The sequence below is a fragment of the Aphelocoma coerulescens genome, chromosome 3 (genome assembly GCF_041296385.1).
Source record: "Aphelocoma coerulescens isolate FSJ_1873_10779 chromosome 3, UR_Acoe_1.0, whole genome shotgun sequence".
Classification (NCBI taxonomy): domain Eukaryota; kingdom Metazoa; phylum Chordata; class Aves; order Passeriformes; family Corvidae; genus Aphelocoma; species Aphelocoma coerulescens.
Genome location: NC_091016.1, coordinates 20,142,049 through 20,160,105, shown reverse-complemented (window position 1 = coordinate 20,160,105; position 18,057 = coordinate 20,142,049). Strand labels below are relative to the sequence as shown.

The window sequence follows — 18,057 nt, the reverse complement described above, 5'->3', positions numbered from 1 at the left end:
GTTTGCAGGATTTTTACATACTTGCCTGTGTCTGTTAAACCTTTTCCTGTGGATGCTTTGCACCTCTTAAAACACAAGCTCTGGCTCTCTGCTTCCCAGCTCCTGGGCTTCCTGATGGCATCAGTCAGTGCTGTGACACTGCTGGCAGCAGGCAAAACTTTTTGAGGTGCACTTTGGTACTAGATGGAAGATGAGGTAGTTGAGTAACAGAGCAGATTATCAAATTCACTGTACCTTGGACACATCTTTGAAGTACTGGAGCTGGTCAGACCTAATTTCCACTTCCATTGTGTTGGAAAGTACCTTATTCCTAAACTTTCCTGAGGAAAGAGCCATCCTTTTTCTAAGGGATGTGTAAAAGGCCTTATGCTAAATGAGAGGCTTTTGAACATTGGGTTTCAAGCTCCTCAGCAGAAAACTTAAGCCTGCTAGGAAGGCTTGTGTGTCTCTAAGCATTTATGAACAGCTCAGTTCATAAAGAGTATTCAAATAGAGGCTATCAGGTATTTTATGCCACATGTGCAAAGAGGAACTAGTGTTGCTTGCTTCAGGAGTGCATGGCACTCTGGGCATGTGGGCATTGAGGATTTTATATGCTTAAATGCCAGAACTGAAATGCAGGTATAGGACTAACTGTTACTATTGGGCCCTTTGCTTCAATGCCTCAAGCAAAAAGAAAAAAGGTCATTGATCCAGCTGTGATTAGTTCTGGATTTTTTTTCCCCCCAACAGATAACAAAATAATGAACAATCAAGATGCCATAGAGAAAGCTGTCAGTAGAGGCCAGTGTTTATATAAGATCTCAAGCTATACCAGCTACCCGATGCATGACTTCTACAGGTAACAGGTTCTTTCCCGTCGCCTAGAGTAAGGCTTTCCAATAAACCCAATTTCTCTTCCAGCAAGGCCCCTAGAACAGTTGCTGGCTGTCAGTGAATGCACAAATGTGTGCTCTCTCTCAGCTGCAACAGAAGAGGACTAAACAAGTTCCCATTGTGTGGAATTAACTGTGGGGTTGAGGAAAACAGATTGTTTCTGTGAACCTGAGCCCAAGGGGTTGCACAGCACAACTGTATTTGCTACACAAGTAACAAAGAAGCGTGCTATGAAATCCAAGTTCATGTAAAATTCTCAAACTTTACAGTCCTGTGTACCCTCTTCCCTTTAGTGCATAGAATTCTGCTCCTCCACCCTCCTGGAGCACTTCCCTTGAGAGCTGTTGAGGTTTTGGTACTGCCTAATGTGCTTGTTTTTCCCTCCAGATGTCACACCTGCAACACCACAGACCGTAACGCCATCTGTGTGAACTGCATCAAGAAGTGCCATCAAGGACACGACGTAGAATTCATTAGACATGATAGGTACGTTTCCAGCCAGGGCGTGGGGCTGCTCCAGGAGCAGGAGGGAATGGCCACTAAGAGCTGTCTCTCTGTGTTGTAGGTTTTTCTGTGACTGTGGTGCTGGAACACTGTCCAATCCCTGTACGCTCGCCGGAGAGCCTACACATGATACAGATACACTATATGACTCTGCTCCACCTATAGAATCTAATACATTGCAGCACAACTGAATTCCTTTTCAGAGAGAAAGTCCTGCCATTCTAATATCATAACTATTAAAACTTTTCTTTTGGAGGAAGTTACACTTGCCCATTTCTGCAGAAAGAGACTGTATTAAAGCGGATGTGTGAGGTGTTGACACTATGGAGCTCAACCTACCAAAAAAGAAAGTGGCAATATGTTGACTCAGGATAACAGAACTGGGCGTTTTAGCATTACTGTGTAAACAAAGACTTTGAAGGGACAGAAGTGAAGAAAAATAAGCTGCAATTTTGTACAGATACCAACTTCTGAGAGCTGGTGTTTTTACAAGTAGCATTGAAACGCAGTCCAATTTGCAGTAGTACTATTCTGTAGACAAGCAGCATTCTTTGTTGCTGCCTTTATGGACATGGGTACCAATTGCTTTTGTAACATGGTAAAAATGTGAGCTAGCACTTCTGCATTTCTTTTGATTTTTTAACATTTATTCAGATTGAGAAATATGATTTTAATGCTTTAATCTCATGTAGTTTGTTTCTAATTTCAAGCAAAAAATCTTATTGTACTTGAATGTGTCCTGTTTTGTTAGCACACCTAGACTTGCTGTAACTGTACTCATGTCCCAGTATGTACGTTCTTTCTATGAAAGAGAAAACACTAATCTTAAATTATATCCAGCAATTTTTCTGGTGTCCTCTGAAGTTAGAATAATCTCCTCCCCTGCCCCAGCAATAGTCTGTACTCAAACCACCCTAACAAAAGAAAGGAAAGCGAGTGTTTTAATGAGACTTCCTAGACTATAATGCACTATAAAACAAAGTACCCATGTAACTAAGTTTTGTGAAAGAAATTTTACTATGTTTTAAAGTACACAGTAGAAAGTCTCCTCAAAACAGTCTTGTACTTTACTCTGTTCATAGTTTTTTTTGAACAGTCTGGACATTACTTACATAACCTGCTGGAAATCACAGCAATTTCCTGCTCTAATGAAGCTGAGACAAGTATATATACAGCCCTATACAGTTTCATAGCTTTTTTCCATTTATGTGTATTGGTGACAGTGGGTAATCAACAGCCTGAAAGTGTATGCATGTACCATAACATCTAGACTTAATATATTGTGGAGTACTCAATAACCATTATGTAGAGGGTAGGTATGAATTAAAGGGTTTAATTTCCTAGGAAAGACAATGGAAAAATGGTCATTTTTAAAAAATAAAGTTTATTAGATCATAATGTTGTCTGCTCCCACCTTCTTGAGAAACCCGTGCGAGTTCCTAAAGCCGGTTGATCATCGCTGTGAGTTTCCGAACCGCGTTTGCATCACTGGTTGCTCCATCCACCACCTGGCACAGGTACCTGAGGGAAATAACCACCTTTACTGACATGGGACACTGAGGGGTAGAGCTTAAGATTCCCATTCCTGCAACAGCTTTCGGAGATATGGATGCTGGGCCTGGTGTAAAGGCTGCCAGCAGTGTCCCCTGAGCACCTCTGTGTGCAAATTCAGATGGGCACAGTGGCCCAAGGCTTAAAATACTGCTCATCGTATCTGCCCTCCCACAGTACCTCCCTCCCTCCCTCTGAACATCTGATGTTCACAAAAGTAGTTGTAACTGCCCCCTCTTGCTGTGACTGAGCAAAAGCCACTGCCCAAATGTTAAAATGGATGCCTGTAAACCATTTGCAACTTAGGTACAGAAAACCAGGGCCTTACCTAAATACTCTAAGTGAGATGGTTGTTTTTTCAAATTCTTTGGCTTTTCTGTGCCCCTTCTGAATGACATCCTCTGGAATATCTGCAAGTCTTGCTGCATTGAAGCCGTAGCTCTTTGGGCAGGCTCCTTCAATGAACTTGTACAGGAACGTAATTGTTTCCTGACTTGGATCTTCACTCTCATTTTCAACCATGCATGCCTGGCAAGAGAAAGTCACAAGTCAAGAGTTTGCAGTACTGACCTGCAGCCTAAGAAATGCATGGGACGTCATGTCCTGTTCTCAAAACACGCGTGACTCGGGGCAGGAGAGCACGGAAAAGCAGGAGAAATGCCCCAAGGAAAAATCCCATGCTCACACACACGTACCATGTGGCCCAGGCGCACAGCCGCGCTGTGGGAATAGTCCTCCACCAGGGAGTGGTAGTGAGTGGAGAACAGCGTCCGGCACCGGATGCTCTGCGCCAGCTCCTTCACCACCGCGCTCGCTATGGCTGTTCCGTCAAACGTGGCTGTGCCTCTGCCTGGGGACACAACGGGACAGCTTTGGCACACTGGGGAACACGAGTGGCACAGTAAAGTCAACCCACAGTTCACATGGCTGCTGGAGAGATGGGCACCCTGAAGACACATGCAGCAGTGCAGTTGCAGTGTTTGTTTTTTTCCCCTCCCCACTGTATGGAAGGCAAACAAACAGCAGTGAGGGATGAGAGCCATCTCTGGGAAGTGAGAGAGTATTGGCCCCATAACAATCACCCTCCTCTGCACTGCAGAAACAAGATGTTTATGCTCTCCTGAGGTTTGCTGCAAGTAATTATGCAAAGGAAAAGCAGGAAACCACAGCTGGAAATAGGGTAATGATGACTGAGGGTGGGAGGTGCTGATGGGTTCCCAGGGCACCCAAGATGTGTTTGTTAGAGACACTGACCAGTTAAACACCAGCAGCATTAAGATGAAACTGGCCCTGTGTACTTGGCTGCCATTCAGACAGCCTAAAAATCTTGCAGCCAGTCTTTAATCTCTCAGATTTAGTTTCCATCTATTACAAAACAGTCTAATTACCCAGTTCATCCACAAGAACAAGGGAATGCTCTGTTGCATGCTGGAGAATGCTGGAAGTCTCACTCAGTTCAACAAAGAAGGTACTTTCACCTTTAAAGGAAATGACAAAAAAAAAAAAGGCCATTAAGTAGTCAGAGAACCACAACTAAAACCTCATTTAATCTGCACTACTATCTTGGGTTAAACTAAAGTGAAACTCAGTAGCAAACTGAAGATGAACAAAAACATCACACTTTTTTTTTCCAGTGTGAAAATGGCAGGTTCCCATTTGCCAGAAAAAACAAGTTTTGGTTCCTTTAGAGTACAGGTATAGGCACAAGCACAATTAATTAAGTTTTAAGGGCAACACACCTATTTACTTTTAATAGCACCAGTCAAAAGTACCAACTGGACAAAAAGAGGGGCACAAAGGATACAAGATGGGGAGAATTTTTTTCCCTTTTGTAGTGGTTCTTGCTCTAAATGCACAGGGTAGGCCTCAGGTGTGTGTGGCTTTCCAGTAAAAAAAACAAGCAGAAAGTCAAAGACTGAGAGACTGGAATTACTGGTTTGGTTGTGATGTCATGAGGGAACTATTTGGATAATAAAGGCTTTATTTGTATGCACTCCCCTTGAACCAAGTATGACAAAAGCAATATTCTGCTGCTAAGGCTTGAGCATCTCATGGGAGTTTCAGCAAACCAGATAATACAAGGCCCAAAACTTACACCTGAAATTAGCAGACTACAAGCAGAAGTATACAATTATTCACACCCTTACACATGATAAAGCCACACTTACAAAGTCAGGAATAACTAGTTCTTTGTGGGGTTCATTACAAATAATCACAAGTAGCAGCAATTACTGCCATTTATTCCATTAAAGGAAAGCATTTATTTCCTGTACTCATGCTGCATGAGCACTGCTTTGCTCTAACCTAAGTTTTCCAACATGAATTATTAAGCAGTGTCCACCAATCCTAATTTTCTGCATTTATTTAAAGAAATGTCCAAGATTTAATATGTTTTTAACAACATTTAAGAATAACCATTTATTATCTTTAGAAAATAAAGCCCTAAAATTGTACAGGCAACTTAAAAATTGCTTTAGTGAAAAAATTAACTTCATAAAAGTCCTGCTGACATCCATTACAAAGTGACTGCCATGGAACAACTCTTGCTGTGCTTTCCTATCTACACTGTGTGCAAACAAATGCATCAAGGACAGATTTCAGAGCTCATTCTGTGACCTGTTCACCCTCACAAATCTGGAATGTTAAATCAGAAGTATAGTTCTCAGCTAATTGAAAAAAAAAAACTGAAAATGCTACAGTTTGCTAGACCATCTCTCATGAAAGAAGGGCAGTTCTCATCTCTACCATAAGCACTTAAGTATTCTTCCACACTTTTGACTCCTTCTTGTACTGAAATTAAACAAAATGGAGATGAGCTGGGCAGAGAAAGCCTTAATAACATTCTCTAGCTGCAAAGAAAAGCCTTGATTTGGGGAAGTGTAAATATTTTTTTTAATTAAGAACTCTGAATGATTCACTTCCAAATTCCTTCTGTGCAACGAGTTCAGTGGGCTTAACTCCTTTCATATTCACTGACCCACATTTTTCAGCAGAGAGATCACAGAAAATCTGTGCCCTCCTTAAATGAGCAGCAACACTACTCTTCTTACCACAATAATTTTATTTTTCTAGGCCAGTGGCACTTTGCCCACCACCACTGGCAGACTTTCCCTTTCCAATTGTCTTGTCATCCTCCACTTGTGTCTTAAAGCAACAAAATACTCTAACTACTGCTTCCAAGAAGGACACCTGCCCCTCTTACTCATCAGAAGAAATCAGATTTCAAACATAAGGCATTCTGATTGAAACAAGGGACTTCTAGTCCTTGCAAAAAGGTACAAAAACAGCTCCTGTGCAACAGCTGCCCAAACATCACTGTCCTATTTCAGAACACTTAGATATCAATGTGAATAGAATATAATCAATTCTACAAAAATATTCCTCAGACTTGCATCTGGCTGGGAGTTTGGCGTTTAGTATTAAAATTCATTAAAAAGTGTGATGTCGTGCGTCTGTCGAAAGTAACGGACACACAGAGAAAGAAACAAAGAAACTCCGATCCTGTCTCCACTCTGAACCACAAGAGAAAAGAGTGCCCGCCTCCCTCTGCAAAATACTGTCCCCTTTCCAACTTGCCCCTGGGAGCAGGAGCAGAACGTCGGCGGCACCAGCCCTTCGTGCAGCTGTGTCAGACACTCACCGGCCATGATCCTGTCGGAGGCGCCGAGCCGCGTGAACACGCGGTCGATGGGCGTGAGCCTGCAGGCTTCCGCGGGCACGTAGCAGCCCAGCTGGGCCATGACCGCCAGGAGGCCAGCCTGCACGGCAAACAGGGACACACACGTTTTCACTAGCGCTTGCAGCTTCAGCTCCTCACACACTACGAGGGCAGGAAGCTGTGTTCCCCCTAAAACAAGGACTGGAGTACATAAAGCTTCCTGCTGCTTTAACAGCTCCAGGCTGCAGCAGCGTCATCTCTGGCAGGACTGAACCACTCTGAAAGCCTTCAAAACACAAATTATCACAGCAAGCAGTGTTTACAGAGCAACCTCCCTGCTGATGTCTAGTTTCATCTCGTTCAACCTGCAGAAGCGTGTTTTACAAGATGATGCCAAGTCCTGGGACTTGAAAAAGATAAAAGGTACTCTATCACTTTTTCCCAACCACTTTTCCTAGGAGAAATAAAACTTGTCCTTCCCTAAAGTAGAAAATCTGTCTCAACATGGGCATTTTCTACCTGCCTGGGCAATTGCTGCACACCCTGAAAGCCACTTCTGGGACCTCCTGTGATACCCATATTAGCCAGGGCCTATAATTCCCTTACCCAAACCCCAGGGGTACCCTGGAACACGTGACATTCACCTGTCTCATAAGCGTAGATTTGCCACCCATATTCGGGCCAGTTACCAGCACACAGGAGGCCTCACTGCTGCTGCCTTCATCCTTCATGCCAATTACAATATCGTTGGGAATAAAATCATCCCCAAAGAAAGTCTTTGTGATGCACGGATGGCGGGAATTTCTAAGTTCCAGGAAGGGAGGAGCATTATCCACAGGCAGCAGAATTACAGGTCGGCACAGGGGTCCATCACCACCTTGACTGTAGTGAGCAAGGGACATCAAGACATCTAGAAAATTAGGAGAAATTCCAGTCAGTCACACTTTCAAATTTCTTCATACACTGGACTTCATTTACTCATTGAACATTAATTTTGTAGACAACATTTTCTATTTCATTCCATTTCATTCCATTTTCCTCATAAGGGAAACACCCAAGTAGCACTCCAGAACAAGTAAAAGGTGAGGTATTTCCACTGTCTTTCCTCATTCCTTCCAGATTTCTATGGATATCAGGATAAAAATCCTCCCCTCTAGATTTTTTCGTTTAAAAGTCTTTAAAATCCACATCATTCCACTTCGGAAATGCATGTATAAAATATTATTTTCTTGCCATTTTTTCATTTGGAACAAGTACGGAGGTAATCAGCTTTTGTGACAGGAATTACTTTGTGAAGAATTGTAATTCTGCTTGAAAGTGGCCAGAGGAAAACCATATAAATATTAAAACTCTGTTGGTCCAGCAGAAAACAAATCCCCTCAGTTAGCTGAGCCCTGAGGTTCTAAAAGCTGATCACCTACGAAATGAGACTTTTATGACTTTTAGAGGCTTTATGTACACACAGTACAGCTGAGCCTGGACATGGAATTCCTCTCTGCTGGGAACCAATTCAGCACTTGCCCTGGGCTGTGGTATAGCTGATGTGACTGCTTCCCAGCTCTCCCAGCAAATCCATTCCCAGCCAACACTCCCTGCCTGCCTGTCCTCCCTTTTCTGCTCTAGTGGCATTCAGAGAGTGCCTTCATTTTTCCCTGGAACAAAGACATCCCAGAGTGCCTCATCTCAGCAGAAAATCCACAGGACAGAAGTATGCCAATCCTGAGAAGGGAATACAAGAATCTGCTCTATCCCAGAAATTTAAGCAAGGAAATCATCTACTAGACTACTTTGTCCAAGGATTGACACTGAGCAATTTTTTATCCTTAAGGGCTGCTGAGAGAGCAGCCTGCTCAGACAGAAAGAAGCTTACCAACAGGTTAGATTTTTATACCTCCATTTAATAAGAAGCCACTAATCCATACACAAGCCTCTGGAAGCAGTGAGGCCCACCAGGCTATGCTGAACTGGGAGAAATAGCTGCACACCTACAACCACACAACAGGAATGAAGAAAGAGTTTGGAAACATCAAGGCCCAGCAACTGTTCTGCTATTTATTGACAGGAAGGAAACAGGGAATCACTGTGAATTACCAAAGCTGTTGACCAGAATCAAGAGTTTTCAACCTACAACTTAAAAGCTGGCTACGAGCTTACCCAGATCAGATTTCATCACCACAGGGGTAGTCTTACAGTGTGCCAGAACGAGGCAAAGCTCTTACCCAGCACAGCAATGCACTCCACAGCTGTCTGCCAGTCCTTGCTGTTCTTGTCAAAGTTGTAGAAGAGGCGCCTCATGCAGTCCTTGAGGGCGGCGTCGCGGCGCTCCTCGGCGTTCACCATCGCAGCCAGCATCTTCTCAATCTCCTTGGTCCAGTAGCGCTTGTATCCCTTCCTACTCGACCTCAGCTCGTATTCCTCGGGCAGATTACGAGATATGGCACTTTCTGGGATTTCCATCTGGTACCGGTTCTTGCCTGTCCCCCAGTACTGCACAGATTTGAACCCAAGCAGCTTGCGTTGCTTATCCAGGTACTTCCGAAGATCTTCCTCGACAGCTTTGATATCCTCTAGTGCTCCATCATAATCGGGGTCAAAACCTGCCTTTGGGGTAATCACTCCTGTCTTGCGAGCCTGGTTGTGATCAAAGGCAGTGTCCCACCTCGTGAGCTCTGCACTCAGGTCAGGGAAGCGGCCGTCAGGATTTTTGGCCTTGCGGGTGACCAGCTGCTTCAGGACTTTGGATTTGAAGTCACTGGCAACCTCCTCCATGACATCGACAATTTCATTCATTACTTTAAATCCCTCCAGGGCAGACAGGAAGTCAGCAATTTTCTTTTTGCTGTATTTGAGTTCTTCATAGAAGATGGCTCTGCTGTCAGGATGGTTCTGACTTTTGAGTGGTGACCCGATGCTGTGAATTTTGCTGAGCAGCCTTTCAAGGTCAGGCAGTTTCTTCAGGTGCTCACTGACTTCAGACATTTTATCTGGCACTGCCAGGAGGTCCTCAACAGCATCCAAACGATCGTTGATTGATTTAGGATTACAAAGCGGAGCACAGAGCCACTGCTTCAGGAGTCGCTTCCCGAATGGTGTATAACAAGAATCAATCCTTTCCAACAAAGTACCTTCTGTGCTTCCATTGGTTCCGTTCTGCAGGACTTCCAAGTTCATCAGGGTGACTCCATCCAGCACCATCCGCTGGCTGGTTCTGGCAAACAAACTACTTGAACTCACGGTTTTTGCAGTAGTGATATCCACAGGGACATATTCCTCAAAGTTTGCCTGCGATAACAGCTCCTGATCAATCAGACATTTTTTGAGATAGAAGACACATCCCCCAAGAGCTGACAAAGCTAATTCACTGTTTTCACCAGGAGTTAATCCAAGGGAGTCACTTTCTGAAGTCAGAGATTTGATTACAGAGGGCAGAGAACATCCATTTTCAGAATTCTGCTTCTCCTTGAAATATCCTTCCTCAAGAAGGACTTTTAGTGTTTTAGATGCATTCCAGAACTGGGAACCCGAGGTCAGCCCTTCCTGAATGCAAGAAACAAGCGAGCCCTTCAGTATCTTCTGTGTGTCCACAGACAGGTTCCCCTTCTCAAACAGCACCTGCACAGGAGTGTAATGAGCTACCAAAGTCCTAAATCTGGAGCAGTGACGATCATCTGGGAACTGGCCAACGTGGAACTTGCCCACGGAGGTGTCGACAAAGCAGACCCCGTACACGCGCGTCCCGGCCGAGTCGTCCTTCTCCTTCACGCACAGCAGGAACCTGCTGTGGTTCTCGGAGGGGTCACAGTCCATGACGCTGTAGGTCTGGGTTCCCTTGGTGATGATCCTGCAGATTTCCCGGCGCACCACCTTGTCAAACCTGGTGGAGTGGCCCGTTGACTTGCAGCGTGCTTCCATCATTTCGGGCGTTTCCGTCTGCTCCACGCGCGCCACCTTGTAGCCCTTCTGCACCAGCACATCAGAGAACCGGCCAAATGCAGTTTCTGGGAAACCTGAGTGGGCCCAAGTGCCCTTCATAAAGATCAGGCCCAGCTCATTCACGCCAGTGACTGCATCCATGTGATACAACTCATAGAACTTTCCAACCTTGTAGCAAATCACAGCATCGAAGTTTTGGCTTTTGAGCTGCCACCACCTCCGCACCCCCGGCGTGCACTTGTTGAGGTAATCCTCAGGCACATACAGAGTACAGGGGTCGTAATCAGGGTCACCCTGGCGCCTCCTGTGCGCATCCTTCCTCTTCCCTTCCTGCAGCCAGTCAAGCTTTTCGTGCTCCCACACCGAGAAGCCACCAGTGCCTCCACTGCTAGCATTTGCTTGAGATTCAAAACTTTCAGGTGCTGCAAACGATGTCAGCTTAGACTTGGCTTCTGAGGAGACTGTTGTGGCTCTTTTGGGTGTTTCAGAACATTCATTTCCCAAGCTACTCCTTTTAGCAGGCTTTTTCACCTCTCCTCTCTTTCGTTTAGAAGGGACTTTTACGGGGCTCTCTGCAACACTCTCTGTCTCTGTGTCAGAAGACTCATTTTCATCCACCCCACTGCTGCCTTCCTCACTGCTTGCTGCTTCTTTCCCATCAGGCTTGAACTCCACATCAGAGCCATCGTGGTCACTGTCAGAATCCAGCACTCTCCTTCTCTTGGCTTTTACAGCTCTTTCCCTGCTCATCACTCGCTTATTGCTTTTCACATCCTCCTCACTATTGCAGTCTTCACTGTTGCCCGATGCATTTTCACTCATCTCCTGGAAAAATAATTATTTTATCTGTAGATAATTCTGGCTACAAAGACACTGCTGCATAAAAAAAGTGCAAAAATGTGCAATAACGCAGTAGCTATGATACTTCAAGCAAGAGAGAGCAGAGCCCCAGCCAATTCCATTCACCTTAACAGAACTCAGGTTTTTTCTGGATAACTAACTGCTACTGGCCAGTGGCATAATTATGTTATTTGTGTTCTTTAGAGTCTCATTCATTACTGTGCATATGTGATGCTGATGAACAAAACACTTAAAACTGCACAACAAAGAATATGGCATGTGTAGGAGAAAGAAAAGCAACTCCATTATTTGCCTTTCCAGCCTCAAACTTTAATAACTCCCGTGACAGCTCTGGAAAACAGCAGTGGAGGGACTGTAGTGAGTACAAAGTGCCACTGCACATAACACAGTGCCTGGAGTGGTGGCACCTGTCCCTCAGGGCACTGTCACACTGGACACTGAGTAGATGAGGGGCTAAGGGAAACCACCATCCCACTGAGAGTTTCCTCATACCATTCATCTCCAAAGAGATCTATTCCAAGGCATATGGTGCTACTGAAATACTAGTTCAATCAACCCAACATGAATACAATACAATAAAACATCACTTTTTAGTTACTCCACCAACAGACTGGTGTTAACAGTGCAAGAACTGTTATTTTAGTGCTACTCTACAAGATGAGGGCAGGCTCCAAAAATTCAATTTAATGCTTTAGATAAATACTCAAAAAGCTAGAAATTTATACATTAAAACTTCAGATCAAACTTAGGGCAACTTGGACTATGAATAGCAGATAGATAAAACGATGCACCAGAAAAAAGCATTTCTGAGTGAAAAAGTAGGTCACCAGGGAGTGATGAGTGAAGAGAGTCAGAGAAATAAGGTAGATTCTGAGGTCAGTCCTTACCATACAGAACACCAGAGAGATTTGTCTTTCCAACTAGAAAAGATGAGAGACCGGAATATGACCTGACAACACAGAAGCAGTACAAAAAAAGGCACATGGATACATATGTGTGCATGATTAACGAGGAGATAAGCTGTGATTACTGTACCAGAGAACTGCAGGATATTCCGTCTTTAGTTCCAAGTCACAGCTTCTAAGTTCTAGCAATATTTCTGAAAATGACAGCAATTAAGAAACATTTTACCTCCATTTCTTCCTCTTCCTCCTCCTCTGTGTCTGAAGGTTCATTGCATACTGCCAGTTCAAGCCTCTTGGTTTTATCTTTGTTCATGGCATCGTCTGCCAGCACCATGGCTCTCTTAATTTCAGGCTTTGTGCTGTAAAACATACCTCCCTTCATTGTCTCCCCATCTGATGAACCTGTAAAAACCACAGACTTGTTAGGAACTGAAGCCAGTCTAGCATTCAGCCAGTGTTCATAGTTCACTGTTAAATGTATTCAGATAACTAACATTCTGTGCTGTTACCAGCCATTCCCACCACATCTTAAATACAGCAACCTATCACTCATTCAGCCTGATAAAACTACCCCTGGGGAAAGTATACACATTCACAAATGAAAAGCCTACCCACAGGAACACTTGAAGAATGGCTTCTATTTCTGTAGCTCATTAGCACATGTGAGCACTCCTAAGCTGAGCTCTGAACACCCTCACACTGTAGTTAGTGGTGAATTTAACGCTTCACTCTGGCAGTGCACGCAGACCTGGCTGAGACCACAGGGCTGTTTTAGCAATGACAGGTAAGTTCAACCACAGAGTTAACTTCACTTTCTAGGCACAAGCCACCTGTGGCACAGAGCTGTTGATGAAAGCTCTGCTGGCCTCCAAACTGCTGCTGTAAGTGCAGCCAGGCACCCAGCCCCAGCCCATTAGCCAGATTAGCTGATGGCCAATCACGCTGGCCACTCAGCCTGACACTGACAAAGCCTGCTATTAATAACTGCTCCATTCCCTCATCCTCCTGCACAGCCCCCGAGCACCACAGCTCCTCCTGCCACCACCTGCACACAACACAAACCCAAAGCCAACCAATCTGCAGACTGATTTCTAAGAAGGACAGGTCCTTTTTCCCACTCTCGTGCATTCCATTATCCACCACTACCAACTGAAGCTTCAGCTCTAAGTCAGTGGCAGACAAAAGGCAGCTGACTCGGAGGAGGACAAATACCTCTCAACTCAACTCAAACAAAATTCTTACTCACAATCATCTCGGAGTTTGCAGTAACAAAGCAGGGAGTTACAAGTAGCTGTTCTACAGCAAAAAGGCAACACATTAACAACCCAGATTTCCCTTTTAGTTTCCCAAATGCAGCGAGGCAGTCTGAAGATATTTTCCATTAATATCAAATGCAACTGAACAATGGGAGGAAGAAAATCTCCTCATATACTGCACACTTAAAAGTGCAACACTTGCATATATTCACTTAATCAGCTGCTGTGCACCTCCCACTTCTTCATGCCCACCTGTCAGAGGCCCTGTGCAGTCTGTGTTTACTCAGGTACAAAAAATAACACAACCCAAGAAACTTCTCCATTTTCTTACCCAAAGACTCTAACACTCTTCCTTTGTATACAAAGATGCTTTTTGTTTGAATTTTAAAGCAAACCAGGTATTTTAAATATTTTTACTCAGTTCTGCATTCAACAGTTTTTATGTGGATAGACCTGTATATCTGTGCTTAAACCTCTCACTTTTTGGCAATTTTCTTTCAGTAAACAGATTAATTCCCCTTACCTATATTTACTTCTAAGTGACCCTGTAAGCTCTTAAAATACTTTCAAACACTTTCAGGAAAGACACACATAAACCATGGACCAATTTACTTGCAATAAATTATGCTAAGACTCATGGCAAGAACATTACCATTTTAATTTAAAACTATGGCTGAAGTGCAGTACACTGAAATGTAGCTACATGATCATGAGATGGAACTCTGACTTGGAAAAAGGAAGAAACTGTTTAAATTCAGGTTTTTTTCAGTGACACAAGCAAATCCTACGGGGTATCAGAAATACTGTATTACATATGAAGTATTTGATTGACTAACAAGACAGTTTACAGCAACATGATTTACACATGACAGTTTACAGCCAATGATTCAGTTTTCAGCAGCAGTAAAGTCATGAATAAAAGGGAAAAACAGATTATGATTATTAAAAAGGTGAGGCTTATTATGCAAAACGTTAATTCTTGGTTATATTTGATTTTCACTAGTTAGCCAAGTCATTTCTTCAATACAACAAACACCAACTCTGCTCTGTAACTACAAGCACTGTCCTCACCAACACTCAATTCTCAAGTTATATATTTTATTTACAAAATCATTGCATTGCTTAAAAGAACCACAGCAGAAGTAATTTTATTTACCCAGTATCTTGGGCCTAGCCTTTTAATTCTGGACAAACTGCAGCTCCCAAACAGCTGCTTAAAAACTGGGTTTCATATTCCTAATATTTTAAGGATTTCAGGGCTAAAAGTGGAAACACTAGATTTATCTTTTACATACTTTTTATACTAATGTGAGAAATAAAGGAAATACCTTTAAAACATAAGCAAGCTTTAAGTTTGCTTCGTTAGTTGTTCTAATCTAATAAACAAAAGGGCTTAGTGTCTTACGTTTCAAGAACTGTATAAACACAAATGTACCTGCAACCTCAAAAACTTGTCACTTAGAAAGCACAAAATATGCTCAACTCTGCTCTTGGTTTTGCTGCTCTTTATGGAGAATAAGATACCCTATATTCCAAGCCTGTATTTCCAAAACAAGTGGCATACTTCCATTTTAAGAAATTTTGTTTCTATCTCTTACCTTTATATGGCTTCAGGTATTTAATACTGATCCAACCCCTTGTAGGGCTGTCATCAAAGAACTGTACATGGATACGAGTGGATTTTCCTTTTCCTCTGACTATTGTTCTTTCAATGGGGTGGTTGTAAATGAGACATGGCCACCAGGGATAACCTTCCATCTTGGCCCACACCAAGTCCCCAGGAGAGTACTCACAGGACACACTGCAGAGACAACAAATGTGTCATTTAAGGAACACAGACATTTAAAACAGCTCTCTTTGTAAAGGTAACTGCACACCACTGCTGAGCATTTTGCCCTCTTATGGTCTTGGAAGGCTCCCAGGGGGTGCAACCTGGATTACACAGTTCTTCCATACCACCACCAACATGTCTCTTAAACTTTTTTGATTTGCTCCTCCAAGTTCTGCTGGATCCCCACAGAGCTAGAGCTTTATCACAGAATGGTTTGAGTTCAAACAGACCCTAAAGATCATCTAGTTCCAACCCCCTGCCATGGGCAGAGACACCTTCCACTAGACCAGGCCCCATCCCAACCTGGCCTTGAACACTTCCAGGGATGGGGCATTCACAGCTTCTCTGGGCAACCTGTACCAGAGTCTCACCAACCTACCAGTAAAGAATTTCTTCCTAAGATCTAATCTAAACCTCCTCTCTTCAGTTTGAAGCCATTCCCCCTTGTCCTGTCACTACACGCCCTGTAACAAGTTGCTGCCCAGGTTTCTTGCAGGCCTCTTTAGATACTGGAAGGTGCTCTAAGGTCTCCCTGGAGCCTTTCTCTTTTCCAGGCTGAACAGCCCCAATTCTCTCATACTGTCTATACAGGAGAGGGACTCCAGCCCCCTGAGCATCTCTGTGGCCTCTTCTGAGTTCAGAGTCACAGAAGACTGGCTGAGATCAGAAGGGGTCTCTTATCCAAGCCCTCTCCTCAAGCTGGTCCACCTACAGCCAATTGTAACCCGACTCTTCCTGCACTTAAGGGAGAGGGAGAGTACCTGGGTCCAACCAGACCTTAACTAAAAGATTGCAGACTAGGTATTATGAATTATCAATGTATATAACTAAGACAAGTTTCCCTGGAGAGACTAATTATCAACCAGGCATCTAAAGGAAAAGAGTAAGACTTAAAAAACCCTTAGGCTACAAAAAATTAATAAATAGAAAATTCTGTCTACACTGCAAAGCATCTGATGCAGCTTCTATTTGCTTCCCATAGATTTCACCCCACTGCCACACTCCGACAGATGATGGCTGGGATACTCCCGCAGGCTGTGGCCCAACAACCAGTGACACTCACTTTGCTGACACGTAGGACACTTGCCATCATGATGTTCAGCCTAAGAGAGACATAGAGCTCGCGGAGCGGGTCCAGCAGAGGGCAACAAAGATGATTATGGCAATGGAGCATCTCTCTTACAAGGACAGGCTCAGGGAACTGGGCCTGGTCAGCCTCGAGAAGAGATGGCTGAGAGGGGACTTCATCAATGTGAATAAATATCCAAATGGGGGGGTTACAAAGAAAATAAAGCCAGGCTTTTCTTGGTGGTACCAAGCATTAGGACAAGAGACAATGGGCAAAAACCGATGCACAGAAGTTCCACCAGACCACAAGGAGGAACTTCTTGACTGTGTGTGTGACTGCGCACTGGAACTGAGTGTCCGGAGAGGTGGAGTCTCCCTCACTGGAGGTATTCCAAACTGTCTGAAAACAATCCTGTGCCATGTGTTCTGGGATAACCCTACTCGAGCAGGGAGGTTGGGCCAGATGTCCCACTGTGGTCCCTTCCAGTCTGACCCACTGTGTCATTCTATGCTACAGCACGGAAAGCAAATTTGGCGCACGAGTCAAACACTATTTCCAAACAGCAAAACCAGACCGCACGCCCCCGTCCCCGCAGGTGTCCCATTGTCCCGCCCGCCCAGGCCCGCCGGGAGCACAGGCCGCTGCAGGCCGGCCCCGCGGGCCCGGCCGGGCATCACATCCAGGGAATGGCGAATGTGGGGGGGGAAGTGGGGCAGCGACAGAGCTACGACACGGACAGCCCGAGGGTCCCTCTCCGACCGCCGGCGGCAGCAGCCCCGTCCCGCCTCCCGTCCCTCTCCCCTCCCGCGGGCCGCACGCCAAGGCCTCCCCCGTCCCCGCCGGTACCTGGGGGCCTTGGCGGCCGCGCCGCCCCCCGCGCCCTTCACGCCGTTCTCGCCGCGCCGCGCCGCCGCTCGGCCCGCCCCGCCCGGGGGGCTGCCGGCGGCCTGGAGGCCGTTCCGCTCCCCCGAGGAGCGGCGGCGGCGGCGGGGCTCGGTGCCGGCCGGCGGCGGGGCGGCCTTGGAGAAGAAGCGGAGCAGGGTGCTCTGCCGAGACATGGCCGCGGCGGGAAGCGCGGGCCGCCCTGCGCGCCAAAGCAGCGCCACGCGCGCACCACCCGCGCGACTGGCCCCGCCCCGGGCCCGCCCCCCCCCAGCTGTGGCGGGAAACGCTGAGGGACGGGACGGGGCTCGCCCGGCCCAGCCGGTCTGTGCCTATTGGCCGTGGTGCAAAACGGGGAAAATCTAAACATTTCCTTAGGAAAGGACGTTCTTCGACGTTTGATCTTCGCATGCTTTCAAGCCTAATCAGCAGGAAAGGAGATTTAACCCGTGAAACAGCAGCTGACAAGCAGTCCCTGAGTGATGGCCAAGTGCTGGACAAATTACCTGGGGGTAGAGTTACCTTGTTAAGGTTTAGGGCTGGAGGTGTTTCAGTGGTCTCCGACCTCGGGGGAGGCTGACAAAGCTTGAGGAGAAGGATGCGCTGCTGATAGGGGGCATAAAGAATGCAGAATTTATGGGCCACAAGGACATTTGGCAGGACCCCAAAGATAAGGAAGAAACTAATAAAGACAACTCAGCAACTGTGCTGAATCAGCGCCAATTGGGTAA

At 45.3% G+C, this 18,057-nt stretch overlaps 2 protein-coding genes across 7 annotated transcripts in view; one reads left to right on the top strand and one right to left on the bottom strand.

Annotated features, from left to right (window-relative positions):
* The window catches only part of FBXO11 (F-box protein 11), a 69,026-nt gene extending 66,248 nt beyond the window's left edge, over nt 1-2,778 (top strand). For all 6 annotated transcript variants that reach the window (XM_069009348.1, XM_069009347.1, XM_069009352.1 and 3 more), the window contains exons 21-23: nt 733-841; nt 1,264-1,362; nt 1,442-2,778. In XM_069009348.1, coding sequence (XP_068865449.1) covers nt 733-841; nt 1,264-1,362; nt 1,442-1,571 — 338 coding nt within the window. In that variant the 3' untranslated portion in view covers nt 1,572-2,778. The remainder of the gene's footprint in view (nt 1-732; nt 842-1,263; nt 1,363-1,441) is intronic.
* MSH6 (mutS homolog 6) lies at nt 2,745-17,561 on the bottom strand. Its single transcript, XM_069009346.1, has 10 exons — nt 17,291-17,561; nt 15,143-15,345; nt 12,515-12,690; nt 8,809-11,347; nt 7,234-7,499; nt 6,572-6,689; nt 4,320-4,409; nt 3,627-3,781; nt 3,260-3,459; nt 2,745-2,901 (listed from the first exon to the last, which is right to left on the bottom strand). The coding sequence occupies exons 1-10, from the start codon at nt 17,500-17,502 to the stop codon at nt 2,820-2,822; spliced, it is 4,041 nt and encodes a 1,346-aa protein (XP_068865447.1). The 5' UTR covers nt 17,503-17,561; the 3' UTR covers nt 2,745-2,819.
* Nucleotides 17,562-18,057: the final 496 nt, after the last annotated feature.